The 19,349-nt window shown below is 35.6% G+C and overlaps 1 protein-coding gene across 1 annotated transcript in view; it reads right to left on the bottom strand.

Moving 5' to 3' along the window:
- Window positions 1–897: 897 nt before the first annotated feature.
- LOC107737678 (paired box protein Pax-7-like) overlaps window positions 898–19,349 on the bottom strand; it is a 31,997-nt gene continuing 13,545 nt past the window's right edge. Inside the window, exons 4-5 of the mRNA XM_016549268.1 lie at window positions 6,277–6,526; window positions 898–1,726 (exon numbers count right to left, since the gene is read on the bottom strand). Of these exons, the coding sequence (XP_016404754.1) occupies window positions 1,611–1,726; window positions 6,277–6,526 (366 nt within the window). The 3' untranslated portion in view covers window positions 898–1,610. The remainder of the gene's footprint in view (window positions 1,727–6,276; window positions 6,527–19,349) is intronic.

Consider the following 19,349-nt stretch of genomic DNA (forward strand, 5'->3'; position numbering starts at 1 on the left):
AGATTAATGCTTGCAGTAGAATGAGTGCTACACACTAAAAACATGATTTTTTTTTTTCACATCTCTTTTTTGTCTTTTTCATTTACTACAAAATATTGTAAGTGTTAAAATGGAAATGTCCTCAGTCTTAAGTTGGCACATGGTCACGTGTTCATGTTTCAGTTATTGTCCTGAATATATATGGCATTTTAGGGCACACTGGAGCACAGTTTAGTTTCAGTTCATCTTAGCCACAGAAATTGTCTCTGAGGTTAAAAACACTGTTGAGAAACGTGGAATAAGGAGCCATTGAGGCAAACATTAAATGTAAACACAGAATCCATAAATGTGGTCATATATTCCATCTCTCAATGTAAAATTTTGGAGATTTTTTTTTCTTCAAGACAATTATTCAGACACCATCACACTTTCTATGTAAATGGCATAAGACTTACAGTAAAAGTCCACTTCTCTCTACTAACTGTGAAAAATCTGATTCCCATTCTACAGTTCATTTTACAGTGACCACAGAGACAAATTAATTTCCTCATGAATAAAAAAGTGCTACCAATTTAGTACATCCGCTTCCAAACGTCTGAAACATAAATTCACAAATCGCCCTTCGGCCATTCAATGGCTAATATCTGATTGTTTTTAAGTTCTTGGATAAATCGTAAGCTATACTTTCCATGAATAGCAGAGAAGCATATGGGAAAGTATATTAAAAGCCATAGAATGCTAAAATTGGCATTTGCCCATAAGGGCTCATTATAATGGTAATTATAGTGACCACAGACAAGAATTAGCCTGTGTTCATTGCAAAAAATACTATAATGAAAACAATGTATTTTTGTCATTTGGTCATCATATTTCAGAACAGTGTATGTTTTTAAGACAAAACCATCATAACACTGATAACCCTAAAACACTTTCCACCCATAAAGAGAAGGTCACAGACTGCTTTTTGCCCCATATCAAGGCTCCACCAACCCAGATGAAACACATTGACTAGCCCGGGGTTTTGTGGAATGTCAGCATCTCTCTGTGTATATCCATCAGAAATGTAATGTTACAAAGCAAGGCCCTGTGGTTAAAATAGAAACAGGAACTAAACATGAGAAAAATAAAAATGAAACATGTAAACAAAGAGTAATTACAATAGTAAATGCAACAGCAATAGGAACAACCACATTTATAATAACAAATATAATTATAATACCATCATTTTCTATAAACAACATGGTCCGAACAGTTTGGAATGGGCAACAGCTGCAGCTGTAGCCTATGTGTGCTAACACTGGATGCCGACGGGCAGGGCTTTAGTGATTTGGGCTCAGACAATTGATGCTCATTTTCCCTCGGCTTCTTTCTGAAGCCCTGAAAGGGTCTCTTTGTTGTGAAAGAGAGAAAGGATCGGGATGAGTAAGGAGATGCGGCACAATAGTGTCTGTTTTTATGTGGAATGGCTTTTGTATTCACGCTGCTATAGGTAGAAAGTCTAAGACTGCCCGTGATTTTTTAACTTCTCTTGGTCTCGTTCACTCCTAGTCAGATGGACCACGTGTGGGCACTGCAGAAAGAATGGAGGGATGCTGGTGAAACAGATGAGTGGATGTTCAGTTCGAGATCCATCAATACGCCTGTCCCGTCTCCACCTGTAGCAGTCCGAGCACAGCCGAGTGCTCGCCGAGCTTCATCCTTCTCTGTGTGGACAAGCTCACATTCTTAGCCAGGTAATCCACCGCAGCTACACACAAAGATAAAAACAATTCTTTCATTTCTCAGTGATATGAAAATAATATGCAACAGTGGCAACTTTTGCCTGGATCTGTGAAGTACATGCACTTCATACAGACAGTTACTTGAACTGTTACACAGTTACTTGATCTCATTAGAAAATACAATTTGTAATAATATAGTATATTGTTTGGCATCATTTGTCTAAAATTATTATATTTTTTATTATATTATAGATTATATATATATATATATATATAAAAACACTGAGCATGAGCAAAATAAAAATGAAACATGTAAACAAAGAGTAATCATAATAGCAAATAGGAACAAACACATTTATAATAACAAACATAATTATAATACCATCCTTTTCTAAAAAAACAGATTGTCTAAAATTATTATATTTTTATTATATATAATGTACATGAGTTCATACAGACAATTACTTAAATATACTTATTCTATAATGAACAATTAAGTAAAATTTTTTTTTTTTTTGCAGCACTTAAAATAAAAACGTCTTGGTGGTGTAACAGACTGGTCTCAATAAAAGAAGAAAGAAAAATGCCATTTGGCATAATCTATCTAAAATTAATTTCTTAATATACTGTTATAGCTTTGTAAAAATAAGCAATAAAAAATTAAGTATTATAAAAATAAAAAATAAACTTTGCCTGCCTAATGAAATCAGTGTGGTATAACCAAAATAATTTGTTTTATATAAATAGATATATTTATTTTCTATATATTAACTTTTCACCTAGATTTTCTTAAACAATGATTAAGTTCTGGAAAATATTTTACAAATTTTTACTTCAGGGTTACACCACTTTACAGTTTTTTAAAGCCGTTCAATCTAAATTAAAATGAAAAATTTTCATTTTCATTTAAAAAATGTATGAAATAAACATGAATACAAAGGTTATATTTCTACATTTTCATCTTGGTCATCTTATTTGTAATTGATCCATATAAGCAATTTTTTGAAAATTATGATTACGTTTGGGAAATATTGTATTACTTTTAACTTCACAATTATACCACTTGACGTTTTATAGTCTTTGAATCAAAATCAAAATAAACCAAAAACGTTTTTTTTTTAATGTATAAAAACCAAAACGCATACAAAGGTGACTTTTCTACATTTTCAACTTAGACAACCTTATTTGTCATTGATCCGTATAAGCATACTACTTTGGTTTTAGTTTTGGGTTGAGTTTCAGAGCAGACACTTCACATCACTGTGAGCTTTCACAAACACACTGCGGATTCCAGAGACACAGAGCACCTGTTCCCCACTGTTACTCACTCCTTTCATAGCGAGTATTCCTCAGCACATTCCTCATTATGTCTGTCATCCTCTTCTCAAAATTCCACACTTCCCATCATATAACATTATATTGTGACACACCAATCTATTCCATCCATCCATCTTCCCAAAAAAGCCTCCCAAATTGGCATAGACAAGATTTAAATAAATAAATACAGGCCTTTTTAAAGTTCTTTTGAACACAATCAGTTGGGGAAGAAAAGTTGAAGCTAAAACTTTTTCAGCTCTACTGAGTAGATTTAGATACGAGTCCACTCGATTTTCTACGCCTGAGAAAACTGTTACTGTTGATCGAGATATGTATCTGTACGTCTGCGCGAAATGCTATAGAGAGAGAGGAGAGAGACGGCAGGAAGAGTGGCGAGATTCCCACCAGATAGGTGTAGCACACAAAACGGTGTGACTAACACAGCACCTGAGGGCACGGCTCGCATTGGATTGATCTGGAGTCTGGCTTCGCTGGGAGATCTTTATCAGGAGCACGTGTCGACTCTATCCCGCGGGCTAATCCAGGGTCAGAGGGCACCCAGAGTCCCGCTCGCAACCCAGGACCTCAGCATTGATCTGCCTCCCTTCTCACACTGTTTCAATTTAAAAACATGAGCTAAAGACATTAAGGACATTTGATTGGTGGAAAAAGACTTTTGGGGTTGCGAGGACAAACCAAGGACAGGACAGAAGTGGTGCGGCGCAAAAAACTGGGGAAGCTCCAATTAACCCCTCTAGCCACAGAAAAGGCCTCCCTCGCTAAGTCCAACTGGAATTGGTTTACTTATTAAGTTAGCACTGCGCTAGCTGTAACCTTCAGGTAATTATTTGCATAGACGTTTCCCATCCCCATCCTCAAAGCCGAAATGGAAAAAAAGGAAGTGGAAACAGTCAAGCGGAGGAGGTTAAACCTGAGGGCTTTGCATTTCGAAACTGACAGGATTGAGTTTGCGCTACTTGAGTGTTTTTGGAGTTGGCATTGCGACCACAGCCACTCCTTTTCTGACAAGTGGTAAACACAGTGATCATTTGATCAAAACGTCAACGGTAATGACAAAACGCATCACGACGGAGACGTCTACGATTAATAGATATAAAAAAGGCCAGCATTAGCGCGCTGGCATTAGCTGCTGGCACGTCAAGAGCCTCTGATGTTTTTTGGTCGGAGGCCCTTTGATTACCCCAGTCGAGGAGGTGTTATTTGAACCTCTCCTTCCTTTATTCATCATTAGCAGAAGTGTTGAGGCGGGGCAGAGCGAGGGTGCACACGGACGGTGCCAGACATCTGTCAGTGTGACAGTAAGCTGCGCACGTTAGCGTCTGTAAGCAAGAGCAAAAAGGAATCTGTCAGGGACGGCGGCACATACGGTAGCAGCCGCATACCTGTGGGTGGGCTAGCTGTCTGTACAGGAGACACTGGTGCTGACAGCTAGCAGAGAGAGTAATCACAGCTCATTTAACCTCTCTCCCTCAGGAAGCCTTTCTCTCCTGTCAGCCCCGTTTACTCCTTAAATCCCGCTCAGACTGAATCTCTGCCTTCCCTAAGAGGAGCAGCGAATCTGCTCTCTGACACTCATGGTCACAGCCAACACACGCATCTCTACAAAGTGCGCCCTTAAGCTGCCTCCCGCATTTCAATGAAATATTAGACAGGTGGGCTAAATCAGTGATTTCGCACCACGGGGAGTACTTAAAAGAAATAGTTCCCTCAAACGTTAGGATTCGGTACTAAATTCAACTAAAATAACGGAATGTAAATTAACTGAATTGTAAATCATTTAATGAATAACTAGGTACTCGTTTCCATATGATAGAAAGCGATGCCACTAATCATAAAAGTGGTAAATGTGATACTTGATATTTCTGTGTAATTGTTTGAGAAATTTACTAGCAATTTCTAAATAAAAATTGAGTCCCACTTTATATTAACTGGCCTTACACTCTTAAAAATAAAGGTGCTTCACGATGCCATAGAAGAACCTTTTTTGTCTAAATGGTTCCATAAAGAACCTTTAACATCTGAAGAACCTTTCTGTTTCACAAAAGGTTCTTTGTGGTGAAAGAAGGTTCTTCAGATTATAAAAAGGTAAGAAAGAGATGGTTCTTTAAAGAACCTTGGCTGAATGCTTATTTGTGGAACCAAAAATGGTTCTTCTATGGCATCGCTGTGAACAACCTTTCAAGCACCTTTATTTTTAAGAGTGTAACTACCATGTACTTACATCAAAAATAAATACAATGTACTTATTGTGTTCATATTGTATTGCAAAACACTTTTGCTGCTATTGAGGCGGGTAATGTTAGGGACAGGTTTGATGGTATTGATGGGCATAAGGGTGGGTTAAGGTGTAAGGGATGGGTCAGTGTAATTATGAATGTAATTACAAAAAATAATTACAGATGTAATTACATGCAGGTATTTTCAAAAATATAATTGCAATGTAAAAACATGTATGTACACAATAAGTGCATTGTATCAAATGATTCATTTAAATGTAAGTACATAGTAGTTAAGTCCACTTAATATAAAGTGGGACCCAAATGATTCAGGTCAGTTTTGTGTACTAGCTCATTTGATTCATTTGATAGATCTGTTATAGAGAATTCATGAGAAAAATGTATAGTGCATGATTTAATTTGACTTACATTTCGGTCTGTTTCTATCATATGGCTTGAAAATATGGGATATAGTGCATTATTGCACAAGTTGAATAGAGATCTTCATTACATGGAGAAAAAAAAAGTGTCCAGGATATTCAACAAAAAATTCTTCTTTTGCATTCCATAGAAGAAAGAAAGTCATATGGTTTATAAAAACAGAGGGATGAAATGGATGAAATACATGACCTTTTTAAATGAACTACTTTTTAAGAAGGTCCTGGTTCTTGAATTAGTATAACAGTTGTTGAGGGAACAAATTAAATAAGAAATGTCAGTTTAGTCTTGATTTGAACTTATTTAAAAAAATTGTTTGTCTTATTTTAAATCATTTTAAGTCATCTTGAGGTCCCCTTGGAAGAAGTTTGCTGCGGCCCCCTGGTTGAGAACCACTGCAGTATAATGTTAAAAATAAATTTCTATTAAGAGTTAAAAGGAACACATTTCAGGTTTGGTGTCATTTTTATATTTACTAATTTAAGCTGCTTTTATCTAAAGCGACTTACATGCAACTTGAGTCTGATGGGTTTGTTGGAGTAAATGCAACAAACACTATAAATAAAGAGAAGAGAGGCGCTTACTCTGGCCGTACTGACTGTACTGGTAGCCGGCAGTGACGGGGTCCACGCTGTAGCTGGTGGTGCTGTACGTAGGGGGGCAGTAGGACTGGGAGGAGGGCAGGCTGTCAGCGGTCTTGATAGGCTCAGAGCGCTGGCTGCAGCTGGCTGAGATGGGATTGGAGGCCTCCAGGCCGCTGTGCAGGGGGGAGATGGAGAACTCATGCTGGGGCTGAGGGGCCACGGCACTAGGGTTGCTGAGGATGCTCATCACCTGGTGGGTAGAAAGGAGCGAGAGTCAGGATCAGCAAAAAGATATGGAAACCACTTCATCATAGGCAGTAAATCGGTTTCCCGATTCATTGTTGGTCACTGCATGTCACGCGAAGTTCAAGGCCTCATCCTTGATAGGGGTTAAACATCTTCACAACGACCCCTTTCCTGCATCCCAAGGGAGCATTTACTAGGCTAAAAACAGTGTCAGGGTAAATAACAGACACAGAAGGGACCAGCGCAGAGCCGGGTGGTAGAGGGGGTGTTCAGAGAGTGCCAGGGTTGTCTGTCCTGAGGCTTTTCTTCATAACAAGCTCCCAGGGAGAATTTAATCTGGCGCCTTCAGCCATCCCAGAGTCTCAACCCTCATGAATGATTAAAATAATAAACACTCATATTAGATGCCCCCAGAGATTGGGAGATTAGACACTCTACAAGGTCTGCCCTTGTTTCGTGTAATATTGTTTACAGCAAATGTAACCCAGTAAACTCTGGAAACAATAATAATAGTAATATTTTAATATATACATTACTGGTAAAAATGTTTGGAATCATTATTATTTTACTGAAAGAAGTCGCTTATGCTCACCAAGGCTGTATTTATTTGATTAAAAGTAAAAACAGTAATATTGTGAAATATGTTTACAATTTAAAATAACTAGGCCTACTTTTTATTTTAATATGTGTTAAAATGTAATTTATTGTCAGAATCCATTACTCGGGTCTTCAGTGTCACATGATCCTTCAGAAATCAGTCTAATTTGCTGTTCTGCTGATTTTTCAAATTTGCTGATCAATGTTGAAGACGGATGTACTGCTTAATGATGCACAATAAAATATTTTGTTTACAAATATTACTTAATTTTTCTTTAGTTTCTGCACCCTTCACATCTGATCTAAAGATGTGATAATTTATAATTTATAATATTCTAATGATTTTTCCAGTTATTTTCATAGTTTTTCATAGAAATCTGTGCATAAAGCCATCTGTAAACAAAGTCATGGTGTCATGCTGTTGATTACCACAGAAAGCAAAAAATAAATGAATAAAATAAAATATATAATTTACATATATGTACACACATAAACACCCATTTAAAAAAAGACTATTAATAATAACTGAACCATTGTATAATTGATAGATTAAAGTCAGAGTCATTCAACGCTGTTTCAAAACCAGTGTGAAGCAAACGGATAGAAGGGGTGGAGGCAGAGTAAAAAAAAAATGTGTGAAAGGAGAAAAAGAGGGTCAGAGATGCTGCATGCAGAGGTTGCTCTGCCTGCCACATGCTCCCCATCCGCAGACTGAAACAAAGCATCCTCCTGAACATCAGGTTCACGTTGTGGCTCGCTACGCCCCGCTGCCCTTTGGACCCAACCTGCTAAACCAATTAGCCCATCATAGAGCTGCTGCGAGCAAAATCAAGCCCACTCTGATACAACCCAGGAGATGACAGAGGACTTCCGAATGATCAGCTGCACGTTGGGAAATAAATCAACGTAATACAACAAGGCATGGGCCCACCAGTGTGCATACATTCTCAGACGCATGGCCTAAACAGATAAGTGAATTTAGACCAATATCCTCCCGAAGCTTCCAGGAAAATATGCAGCACTTAAAACATATTAAATACATAAAAGGCCGCTTGAAATGGAGCATGTTGGGCTATACGAGTGTGGAAAGTCCCTCTTCTCATGTGGTATATGATATGAGCAGGCCAGGCAGACTTCCTGTGATGAAGGTGGTGGAGAGAGGGAAATGTGTTAATTAATGGGGCAGCACACAGCGGGCTGTCACGCCGCTGAGCGCTGGTGTATGACCCTGGACACGGGGCGATGGGTCAGGGGCAAACCGCCTGCCCGACAGGGGGCTGGAATGGGCAGCTGGAGGGGAGACAGATTTAACAGGCGCTTAATTGAGGTCTGATTATATTCAGCTCTAGCCGTTAAATGAAATGCCCCTCACAGGACTGTATGCGGCACTATTGTGTTGAATGCATGGTATATTAATATTGGCATGAACTGAAATTCATCTGTTTTCTCTATGCACATTATTGATCTTATGGTGAACAATTCACCTGTGCATATATTTCATTTAAAAAAATGTTTGACCTCATAATTCTGATGATGTATGCCAGACTTCTCCAATCACTTTGTTTGTATAAACCCCGCCCCTTTCTTACAATACACTGCAAGCTGCCATTCAGATTTGCCTCCATCCAATCAGCAACTGACGGATAGACCAAAGTCAAAGCCTTACATTTTGTCTTTTTTAAGAATCCTTTTTACTCGGATATATGACACAATACGGAAATGTTGCTATTTCCATTTTATCGTGACTTTAAATAGCAAAGTATTAAAGATGTTAGATAACATATTGAAATGACATTAAGTCATGAGACAAACACTGATGTCTGACCTGCACCATATATTCACAATACGCATTGTTTCAAAGCAGCTGTATCAAAAATGCTTGTTTTAATGTTACATTTGGGAAGAATTCTATTATTAGCCATGATGAGTGTATCAAAGTAATGTCCATATGGCAGTAATAAAATACAAGTTATGGTTAGTTAACATTATGTATTCAGTTAAGCAGACAAAACAAATGTGTTAGGCAGCAATCGTAATGATTAATATATAAGGGTAGTTTTACAACGTAAGGATATTATTTGACAGTTTTGTATGTCGATCCAAAGTTAGCATCACCTGAAGTCTTTGCAGGATTTGATAGATATGCATATTGCCTCAAATTTCATTGTGTTCATCACAACACAAAGCCATTATATGACTTTGGAAGACTTAGCCATATTTACCTTTTTATGCTCGAAAAATGACAAAAACACCATAAAAGCACCACAAAGGTGCCCATACGACGTATAGGCAATATATTCCAAGTCTTTTGATGTCATATAGTAGCTTTTACATTGCAAAATTTAATGTCCACATGACTGTGATCAGTACATCAACAAATGTGGTCACTATAGTAAAGCGCAGCATGAAGATTCATGAGAAATACCAGCAAATGGATTTGTAAACACATTAGAATGAGTAAATAGAGTGAATAATGATTTTTTTGTGAAATACTCTTTTAAAGTTTTTATTTCTGTTCCTTGATCCATTTAAACTAGGAATAACAAGAATTTCCAGCAAACCACAATGGAGTCATGAAATTCTGTAATCCTCTGTATTCCCCAAATACTGACGTTTCACTGTAATATGAGGTAATTTGAGCTAATAGTAAAGCTTGAGCCTATGTAAGTTCAGCATCTCCCCAGGAGTGGCGTTTTAATCAGATGAGCGGGGACGCCAACACAAGGGGTGTCAGCCCAGAATGTGGGCAGAGAGCGCCGGGTGCCTGACACCTCCATTCAGCCCTGCGCTTAAGCAGCCTGTAGCCTGGGTGATGCCATTATTGTGCTGGAAGACAAATTATTCAAATCTTCAAATTTAGTATAACCTTATTGACATCAATTAAAGTGGCAAACAGAGAATATTTCAGCACGGTGAGAGGTAGAGCCTGGCTTTTTATCACGAGAGGCAGCACGTGGTGAGGCTATTGTCAGCTCAATCCTCTCGCCGCACAGCGCACTGCAGAGAGAGGCCTGCCTTAAACCGCAACGCCCAGCCAGCTGTAATTAGGACATTCAACTTAAAGTGCACACGGAGCCACAACACAAACACAACAAACAGCAGGACGGCCTGTGAACTCCTTACATGGGCTACTGCACTCACAGTGGGACAACTGCAAAACAGAAGGGGCAGAAACGACAGAGTCTGGCTCTGTTTTAGAAAGGGCTCACATATCAGCCACAATTTTTGTCATGGGGATCGCTGTGCTAAAGTTGAATTGTTCTTAAGAAAACAGAAGACACTTTTCTTAAGGGACTATAATAGTGTGAATGTTTCAGGATAAATGCAAGTTAAATGACTAGTACAGAAAAAAACACTTTTACTCAGTTTGTAAATAAAATTTTAAAAAATGGGGGAAAATAAAATGAAATAAAATGGGGAAAAAATAAAATTGGAGAGATAAATAATAAAATGAAATAATGTTCTAGAATAAATAAATGATAAATGATTAGCACAGAAAATAACATTGCCACTCATTATGTAAATAAATAAATAAATAATAAAATGAAATAATGTTCTAGAATAAATAAAGGTAAAATGATTAGTATAGAATATAACATTGGCACTCATTTTGCAAATAAAAAAAATAAAAATAAGTTAAATGATTAGTATAGAAAATAACACTGTTACTCAGTTTGTAAATTAAAAAAATAATAATTTAAATTAATTTTTAAAAACAAAATTGGGAAAAAAAAATAAATAAAATGAAATTATTTTCTAGAATAAATAAAGGTTAAATGATTAGCATAACATTGCTACTCAGTTTGTAAAAATAAAATAAAATAAAACGGGATAAAATGTAATAAATAAAATAGGAGAAAATAAAATTAAAATAAAAAGGGAGAAAAATACAAATAAAATTATAAAATTAAATTGATATAGAATAGACAGAAAAATAGAAAAATAGAATAAAATAAAATAGTACATTTAGCCCATAGACTTTAAGTAAATATCAAAGTACTTTTTTCATTTGTTTCAAAGCATAAGGGTTAAATATGCAAAATATGGTTTACAGAACTATAATTGTTAGGAATTTCTTAAATTGTGTACATAAACTTTTAGTATAAGCCAGAGATTCTGTTAAAGGGCAAAATATATAAACTCGGATAACCTTGCCTGCAGTTAGAACCCAAGACTACAACCGAGTAGAGTTGACAGCCCAGTCAGATGCAGACTTGTAATCTATTATTTCCTTCCATACTACCATTGCTAAGTAAAAATCAATATTCTTTCCACATGTGTAACCTTTTTGTATCTGATACGGCTGGTGGGAGGAAGCTGGAATATTTGCCAATCAATCTGGCTGACAAACAACATCCCCAGGCAGTGCGACTCTCCAGGCCCACAAACACCAGAGGACAAATCCAGGCCGACCCACACCAGCACACAGTGCGAACACCCCGGCTGAGACACACTTAACTTTCTTGAGCCCTTTCAAAGTAACTCCCCACTCCCACAGCCCTCACCCCCCACCCCAGTCCAACTATTTCCTCTTTCTCTCTCTCTTTCATTCTGTGAAGCATCCCCCCAGTAGCTAGGCTTTCATTTGTTGTCGGTCTGTGTGAGAGCTGCTAGTGCAGATAATGCCAGGCAGGATCCAGTTTAAAGGACATAGCTGCAGGCGTTTCGCTCCTCTCCCTCTCTCGCTCCTTTTCACTTTCTGTCTCCCGACAGATAAATTACTTTATAAATAATAATAAAAAGTCATTAATTCTCTCAACTTCAGAGCCCTCTAGCCTGCAGCAGTGTAAATGTAAAACTGGAAATTGATACAATGTGCATCCTTTCAGATAAACAAACAGCGCAGTGGCAATAAAAAGGAAAGCTTTTCACACTACCATAATTTCCTTAACTGTCAAATTATATTTTTTTGTCTGAGTAAATGTTTGACGTGACTTGGTTCTTTGTTGGATTTTTTTTTTTCTTGCCGAAATGGAACGAGGCTCATGCTTAACTGGAACAAAACTGAAATGCGATGACAGGAAACAAACGAGAGGCTAATTCAACAAAACTGGAACTAAACACTTACACAGAGGATGGCTTAATAGCACTACTCTTTATTAATAATGTGATCTATCAATAATAACTAAATCACGATACAATCTATTGTAATTTGGAGGGCGGGAGGCAAATTAAAGTAGGAGTTTTAGGACTTGCTAGAGAAATAGTATAAATGTTACTTTAAATTTAGAGGTTACAGGATTGTTTATTGTCAACCCCATGTTCCAGTGGTCACTATAGACTTTGATATAACTTTGACTCAACAACAACAGTATTAAAATATACATTTTGTTTATAAACATTTATTTACAACTTCAAAAAATCATTTGTAAGATGTACAAGAAAATACTATTTCAGTATCCTTCAACATTTCACATTTAATTCAGTGTTACTTGCCATTTCTTTGTAATTATTTGTGAAATTTAATAGCAATTTGTCAGTAAAAATAGTTTCAAAGTAAATCCTGTACCATTTTTGTAACAACGGATGACTACAAATATTAATACAAATATATTAATAATAGTAATAATAATAATAATAATAATCAAACAATTAAATAATGAATAATTATAATCAGTCTATACATTTTATTATATATTTTACTAATATAAAGCATATATAACATATATTACATGTTTAAAGTATAAAATATAATAATATAACAATAATATATGTAAATTTATCGTTTTTCTATTTTTACAGACAAAGGAAACTGTTTCTTTGTAATTATTTGTGAAATTTTGTAGCAATTTCTCAGCACAAATTGCTTTAAAGTAAATCCCACACCATTTTTGTAAAAACGATTGACTACAAATATTAATAAAAATAAAATATAATAAGAATAAGTATAATAATCAAACCAATTCAATAATGAATAATTATAATCAGTCTATACATTTTATTATATATTTATATATAAAGCATATATATAATATATATTACATTAATAAAATATAATAATATAACAATCATATATGTAAATTCATCAGTTTTTCTATTTTTACAGACAAAGAAAGCTGTTTTCTATGGTAATCAACAGCATGCTGCCAAGTTTTTATGTCAATAGTTTATAAGTTGTATTTAAACCAAAATACACTCTTAAGAACAACAAGCGTTATGCTGTAGGTTTAACTGTAGGTGAATCCCCTGTAGAGAGCTATAATAGCATAAAAAGACACTCAGAGTCCCTGACAATACAGCCCAAAATCTGGCCTGTCCACCTGCTCTGAGAGAGAGAGAGAGAGAGAGAGAGAGAGAGAGAGAGCAGTAGGACAAATGTGGGTGGAGACTCCAGGAGGACAGTGTGTGTCTGTTGGCCAGCTAACTCACACACACAAAATCTCTCTTTTACGCACATCCACACTCGGCTTAATCTGTCCAAGACTGGATTTGCTGGTGTGCAAGAGAGCGGCTCTCGTTTCACTGGAATACACACAAGCATGTTGGGAAAATGTCACCTGTGCAGGGAGCTGGAATGACAAGGGTTGATGTCATGCGGCTATCTGCACAGCTAAAGGTTACATGTCCTGCCCTCAGACCTCCAGTCCTAATATCATACTTACAGAGATCAGCTGCAGTAAATGAACTGAGTTAAGGGGGATAGATGCGGTATGAATACATTACATACACAAAAAAGACACTGCTTCCAAAAAACGATATTGGATTTGGGGATTAGCAAACAGAGCACAATGTTCTCTTGAGTGACATGAGTATAAAAACACTCACCGACTTCAGCATTACATTTCAGGGGCAATATCTGATGCAATGCAGCCGTAATTAAAGAAGCACTGCCATTTTTTGTCGGAAAGTCGCTTTTCAGAGAGAAGCCGTAATCCTCAAACACCCCAACACCCACAATGCCAGAATCAACTAGCAAACAATGTCAAGAGGCAAGATAGCAAACAGGAAAACACATAAATGGAAATGTGGACATTTGAGCGTGGTAGTTCTAGAATGCTGTGATGAGTGATGTAATTCCACACAGATCTGGGCAATACAATCATGACTCATGCTCATGAGATGTTCATTAGTTAGACACAAGTGTGTCTTTCTGCACCACAAGTGACAACATACAGAATTGCAACAAGAATTTTATATAAATAATAAAAAAAATTATTTAAAATAATATACAAAATATAAATAATTGATAATAATAATAATAATTAATATAAAATAATATTATTATTTGTTATAATTTATTATTAATAATAAAAAAAAATTCAAGTTACTCCCTCTCCAAATTCACAATTTTTTTTTAATAATTTAAAATATTATTATTAATTCTTTCAAGTTACTCACTCCCCAAATTCACACCATTGTACATTATCGTTCAAAAGTTAGAGTAAGATCTGTAAATTTTTTTCAATAAGATATTAAGAAGTCTCTCATCCTCAACAAGACTTTCTGATGACAGTAAAATTGTGAATATTATTACAATTTAAAATAACCATTTTAATATAACTCCAGTCTCCATTGTCACATGATCTCTCAGAAATCATTATTATTTGCCAATTTGTTCATCATGAAAATTAAATTTTGTGCTGCTTAATATTTTTATGGAAACCGGGTTACATTTTTTCAGGGTTTCAGGGCTTTGATGAATAGAAAGTTCACAAGAACAGTATTTATTTGAAATACATATTTTTTTTGTAATAATGTAAATAATGTAATGCACCTTTACTGTACTTTTGATCAATTTAATGTGCCCTTGCTGAACAGAAAAATAATTTCTTAAAAAACAAAAAACAAATCTTGCTGACCCCAAATTTTGCAGTTTGTAGTTCCAGAAATTACACCATTTACATAGATTAACTATTATAAAATTCTCTTCTGTGATATTCTTCCATATAAAGCCTCAACATAAAAAGTGCAAGGGGCTAATCATGCAATATAAATTAATTTCCATATATCATCACCTATTAGCTAGTAGCATCACTAGAAAAGACACTATGAGTCTATCAAGCATACAGTACATGAACCCACACTGAAGAATCAGACCATCATGACATCAGTGCAGTCGCCTTGAAAGGTGACAGAACAAGACCCCCACCCGAGAGACAAAATGGCTATTTTTCAAATAAACACTATTGCATAAAATCAATTAGTGGTTTTGTCACGGCTGGAGGCAGAGGTGGGTAATTAGAAGACCCGTCTGTTTACGGCGAGACCTTCGTGGGATCTCTCTCTCCCCTAGTGGCAGGGAGCAGATGACATAGATGATTTCCTCTCCTGGCTCGATGTCACTGCGCTAATTGGCCACAGCACATTAATTGAAAGTGAAAAGAAGAGTCGGCCAAAAGCGGAGAGGGTGGGGGTGGGCGTTTGACTGTGAGAGGGGATGGCACAGACTGTCGTATAGGCTGGAAGCGGAGGCTGAGGCTTTAATTGTTTCAAATTAGGCATGTGATTGACAGTGACAGAAAGTGGGCATTGACAAGCTGGGCCCAGATGAGAGCGATTAGCGTGCAACCAGACAAGCTGTCACTTCTCGCAACATGTTATCTGTAGGAAATATTCTGCATATGGCTCTTTTAACCCTGTACAGTAACCCAGGGCTCTGATAATGCATGATGGGAATCAATGTGCTGAGTGAAAGAGAAAAATCACTTACACTGACACATGTCAAGACATAAAACAAACATGAAAAATAAACATAAAACAAACTTTTGTACAATTTTTGTACAATTATAACCCCATAACAAATTGTCAATTTTCTTTTAAATAATATAAAAAAAAATAAATAAATAAATAATGGAATATGTTTTACAAGAAAGTAATATTCAAAATTTTAAACTTTTTTCTACATTTCGCATTTAATTCAGTGATACTTGCCATTTCTTTGATAGTATTTGTGAAATTTACTAGCAATTTCTGAGTGAAAATTGTTTCTACACCATTTTTGTGTACACATCATCTATTTCTAAATATTACATATTTTACAGGTTTACACAGTTTGCTACAAATGAGAAAGTACTATTTACATCTCTTTTTAACAAATTTTTCCTCTGCAAAAGTCAGCAAAATTGCACATATTGTCCACCCAAATCAGCACAAAAAAATTAAAAGCAAACTCTGTATATTATATTATGGCAAAGTACAGAGCACATATATAATAAATATTTTAAAATTGCTTAAAACACTTATTTAACAAAAGCTATTTTAGCAAACAAGACATATTAATTTGAAATGAATTATAAATAAATAAAATACAAAAATAAATTGTTCACGATAAATGTATAAAATACAAAAATAAGTAGCCTTTTATTATTAATATGTATTTTTTGAATCTGGATGGATGGATGGATAGATAGATAGTCATTTTCCATCTATATTTACATATAAATAAAGCCTTGTCTGCTTAGCTGCCCAGTGTCACTGCAGTCTATGACACTTTGTTTTTATCTTCAAAAATCGCTTCTTAAAATATTTTTAGAAATATCTTGCATTCCAATCACTGCTAGTCTGCTCTAGTGTAATACAGACAAGGCTTTTCAGTACCACTGGACCCTAAATATCCCAAAGTGCTACAAGGCCTGGAGTTAACCAAAGGTTAATGCGTCCTATTGAGCTGATATAGGAAAAAGTGTGAGGTGCAATCTGATTATTTTATACAGTGTTTGCGGATGTGTGAGATAGATTCAGTCACAAGGAAAAAAACATCCCCCTCTGACCTCTCATCCCACCCGCCGGTCTTTTCACGCCTGGCGCTGCCGCCGCCTCCGCTTCTGCCAAATTAAACGTCTGCTTTAAATGATTTCACAAGGAGCGGCTCGGCAGCAGCTAACGCCGTCCAAGAATAATGCAAGGTGGAGAGCTGGCGTGGGAGGCGGGAGGAGGGGGTGTTTGTTTGCTAAAAACAGCAGGGAGCAGGCCTAGTGAAGAATGTCAAGTCAAATTGTTCTTGACAGTGTTAATATCTGCACTTCATAGGGATAATTACATGTAAATAAATAGTGAAATAGCTCTCAGCTGGAGTCTGAGAGGAGAGAGCAGGGCAGTTAGTGTCAGCCAGCTGGGGACTCCAGCGCTAAGGACGGTGAGCAAGCATGAAGGAAGGGGAGAAGGGGAGAAGGGGGAGGATATGGAGGAGGAAAACCTCCGAGATGTTGTAAAACCACATCACAGAAACTGTAAAACTATTGTAGCTTTACATACAAAATCCAAAACAATGAGACAAGCTTACAAAAGTCTGTCATAAACTGTGGAGGGGGCAGGTAGGGTGATTGGCAGTTGCAGTTTTGCGAGGCTGTAGTATTAATCATAACTTCACACCTGTCACACTGGCATCTGGAACTAACAGGAAGCATGTGCATAACCCCCCCAACCCCCCAAGCCGTGGTGTTTTCAGCAGGTTCATAATTGTTGGAAGTTTTGCTGTTCATACTCAGTGACCGTGTAGACTCACTCACTGTATGATCCTGATCTTGATACCACAGCTGAAAAATAATCAAATAAAATAAAATACTACATTTAGTAAGAAATTTACTATGCTTTTACATTTTTTAAGAATAAAACGAATGAATAGCATAATCCATACTGTAAAACCGTACAAGCTGTCATAATAGTTACATTTTAAAATAAAATAAAAATAAAATATAAATCAATATTTAAAAAATCAGAAAATAAATATAAAAATAAATGATAAATATAAATTAAAATAAGTATAAACATTCTAATATATAATATAACATAATCTTACATAATCTTGTAAAGAGTAAATATAAAATGCAATAAATATAAATGTACTATAATAAAATATAAAATGTCAATAAATGTAAAAATCTAAGAGAATAAATAAAAAATAATTATGAAATACATATAAAAGTCTCTTAAGACAATAAATAAAAAATATATAGATGAAAATAAATATAAAAGTCTCCTAAATAACTAAATATAAAATGTAAGAATAAATATGCATGTATTGTTATAATAAAATATAAATGTCAATAAATATAAAAATCTTCTAAAAAAGTAAATGTAAAAATGTAAAACTAAAACTAAATGAATTATAAAACTATATATATATATATATATAAAGACATAAATGAAAAACTCCTTGTTTAGAAACATGTAACCACTAAGACACAAATGTCTGTTTAATCAAAACAAACTGAATAATAAACTTCAGTAATACTTTATGAAAATAATAGCTGTATAAATGTATGTTCATATTGTTCAAGCACTTTTTATAGTGCTTTAAATAAATATTTGAGGACTGCCTCGTTCATCATAAGAAAATAAGATTATAGCTTATCTTACTGAAACAAATATACAATATGCATGAATACATGCAATCTGGTATTTAGGATATTGTAAATGCTGAGGTAATATTAATAAGTAATAGTATTTTTCAATCTAACAGTTAATTCTCCTGCATTTGAGCCACAATGCAGTGAGTGTACTGGTCTTGCTTAAATCCTCATCTCCTGGGCTGCCTCTGCGAGATAAATGTAAATCACATTCTCTTATATCCCTTATTTATCAGGACGCAACAGCTCATTTTCACACACAAACACTCTTGAATTTAAATTGTGCTTATTGTCTGCTGCAGCCTTTCATCTATGTAAGAGAATAAGAAGAGAAAAGAGAGTAAGAGAGAGTAAAAACAGATCAGAGACGCTATAAATGAAGAGCAGAAAGAGTGGAATGAATAGAGAGGCTGAGAAATGAGAATGTGTGGACTCTACTAGACACCATATTTAATTTTTCATGAATGAAAAATAGACAAAACAAGAAATAGACAGCTAAATGAAAAATATTACAGCCTCATTTTCACAGAAAAAAAAAGTGTGGCATTTACCCTGATTAAGGTCATTGCTTATCTCGAAATAATCACCAGATGTTGCGGAGATCATAATTAAACCATTCTTAATATCTTTCTGTCTTTCCACACATACGGTTATATGACAGACCCTCTACTTTCAGTCTAGAGCCGCTGGAGATGTTGAATGTGAAATTTACATATGTATTTGAGTGACCTGAGAAACCTACTATGTTTCATTAACACACGCACAAGACTTCAATTTCTCTCAGCTTACGCTAGAGAGGGGGGAAAAAAAGATAGGGAGAGAGAAACCAAATAAATTCATGCAGAAAACATTCTGCCAGTGGATATGATTTAAATTCCCATGATTTTCTTGGCAGCTTCTGAGCAGGTCTCATCTTTTTTTTTTTTTTTTTTTAACCCTTTT

This window comes from Sinocyclocheilus rhinocerous, unplaced genomic scaffold (assembly GCF_001515625.1).
Source record: "Sinocyclocheilus rhinocerous isolate Xijiao unplaced genomic scaffold, SAMN03320098_v1.1 scaffold72, whole genome shotgun sequence".
In the NCBI taxonomy this organism is placed as follows: Eukaryota; Metazoa; Chordata; class Actinopteri; order Cypriniformes; family Cyprinidae; genus Sinocyclocheilus; species Sinocyclocheilus rhinocerous.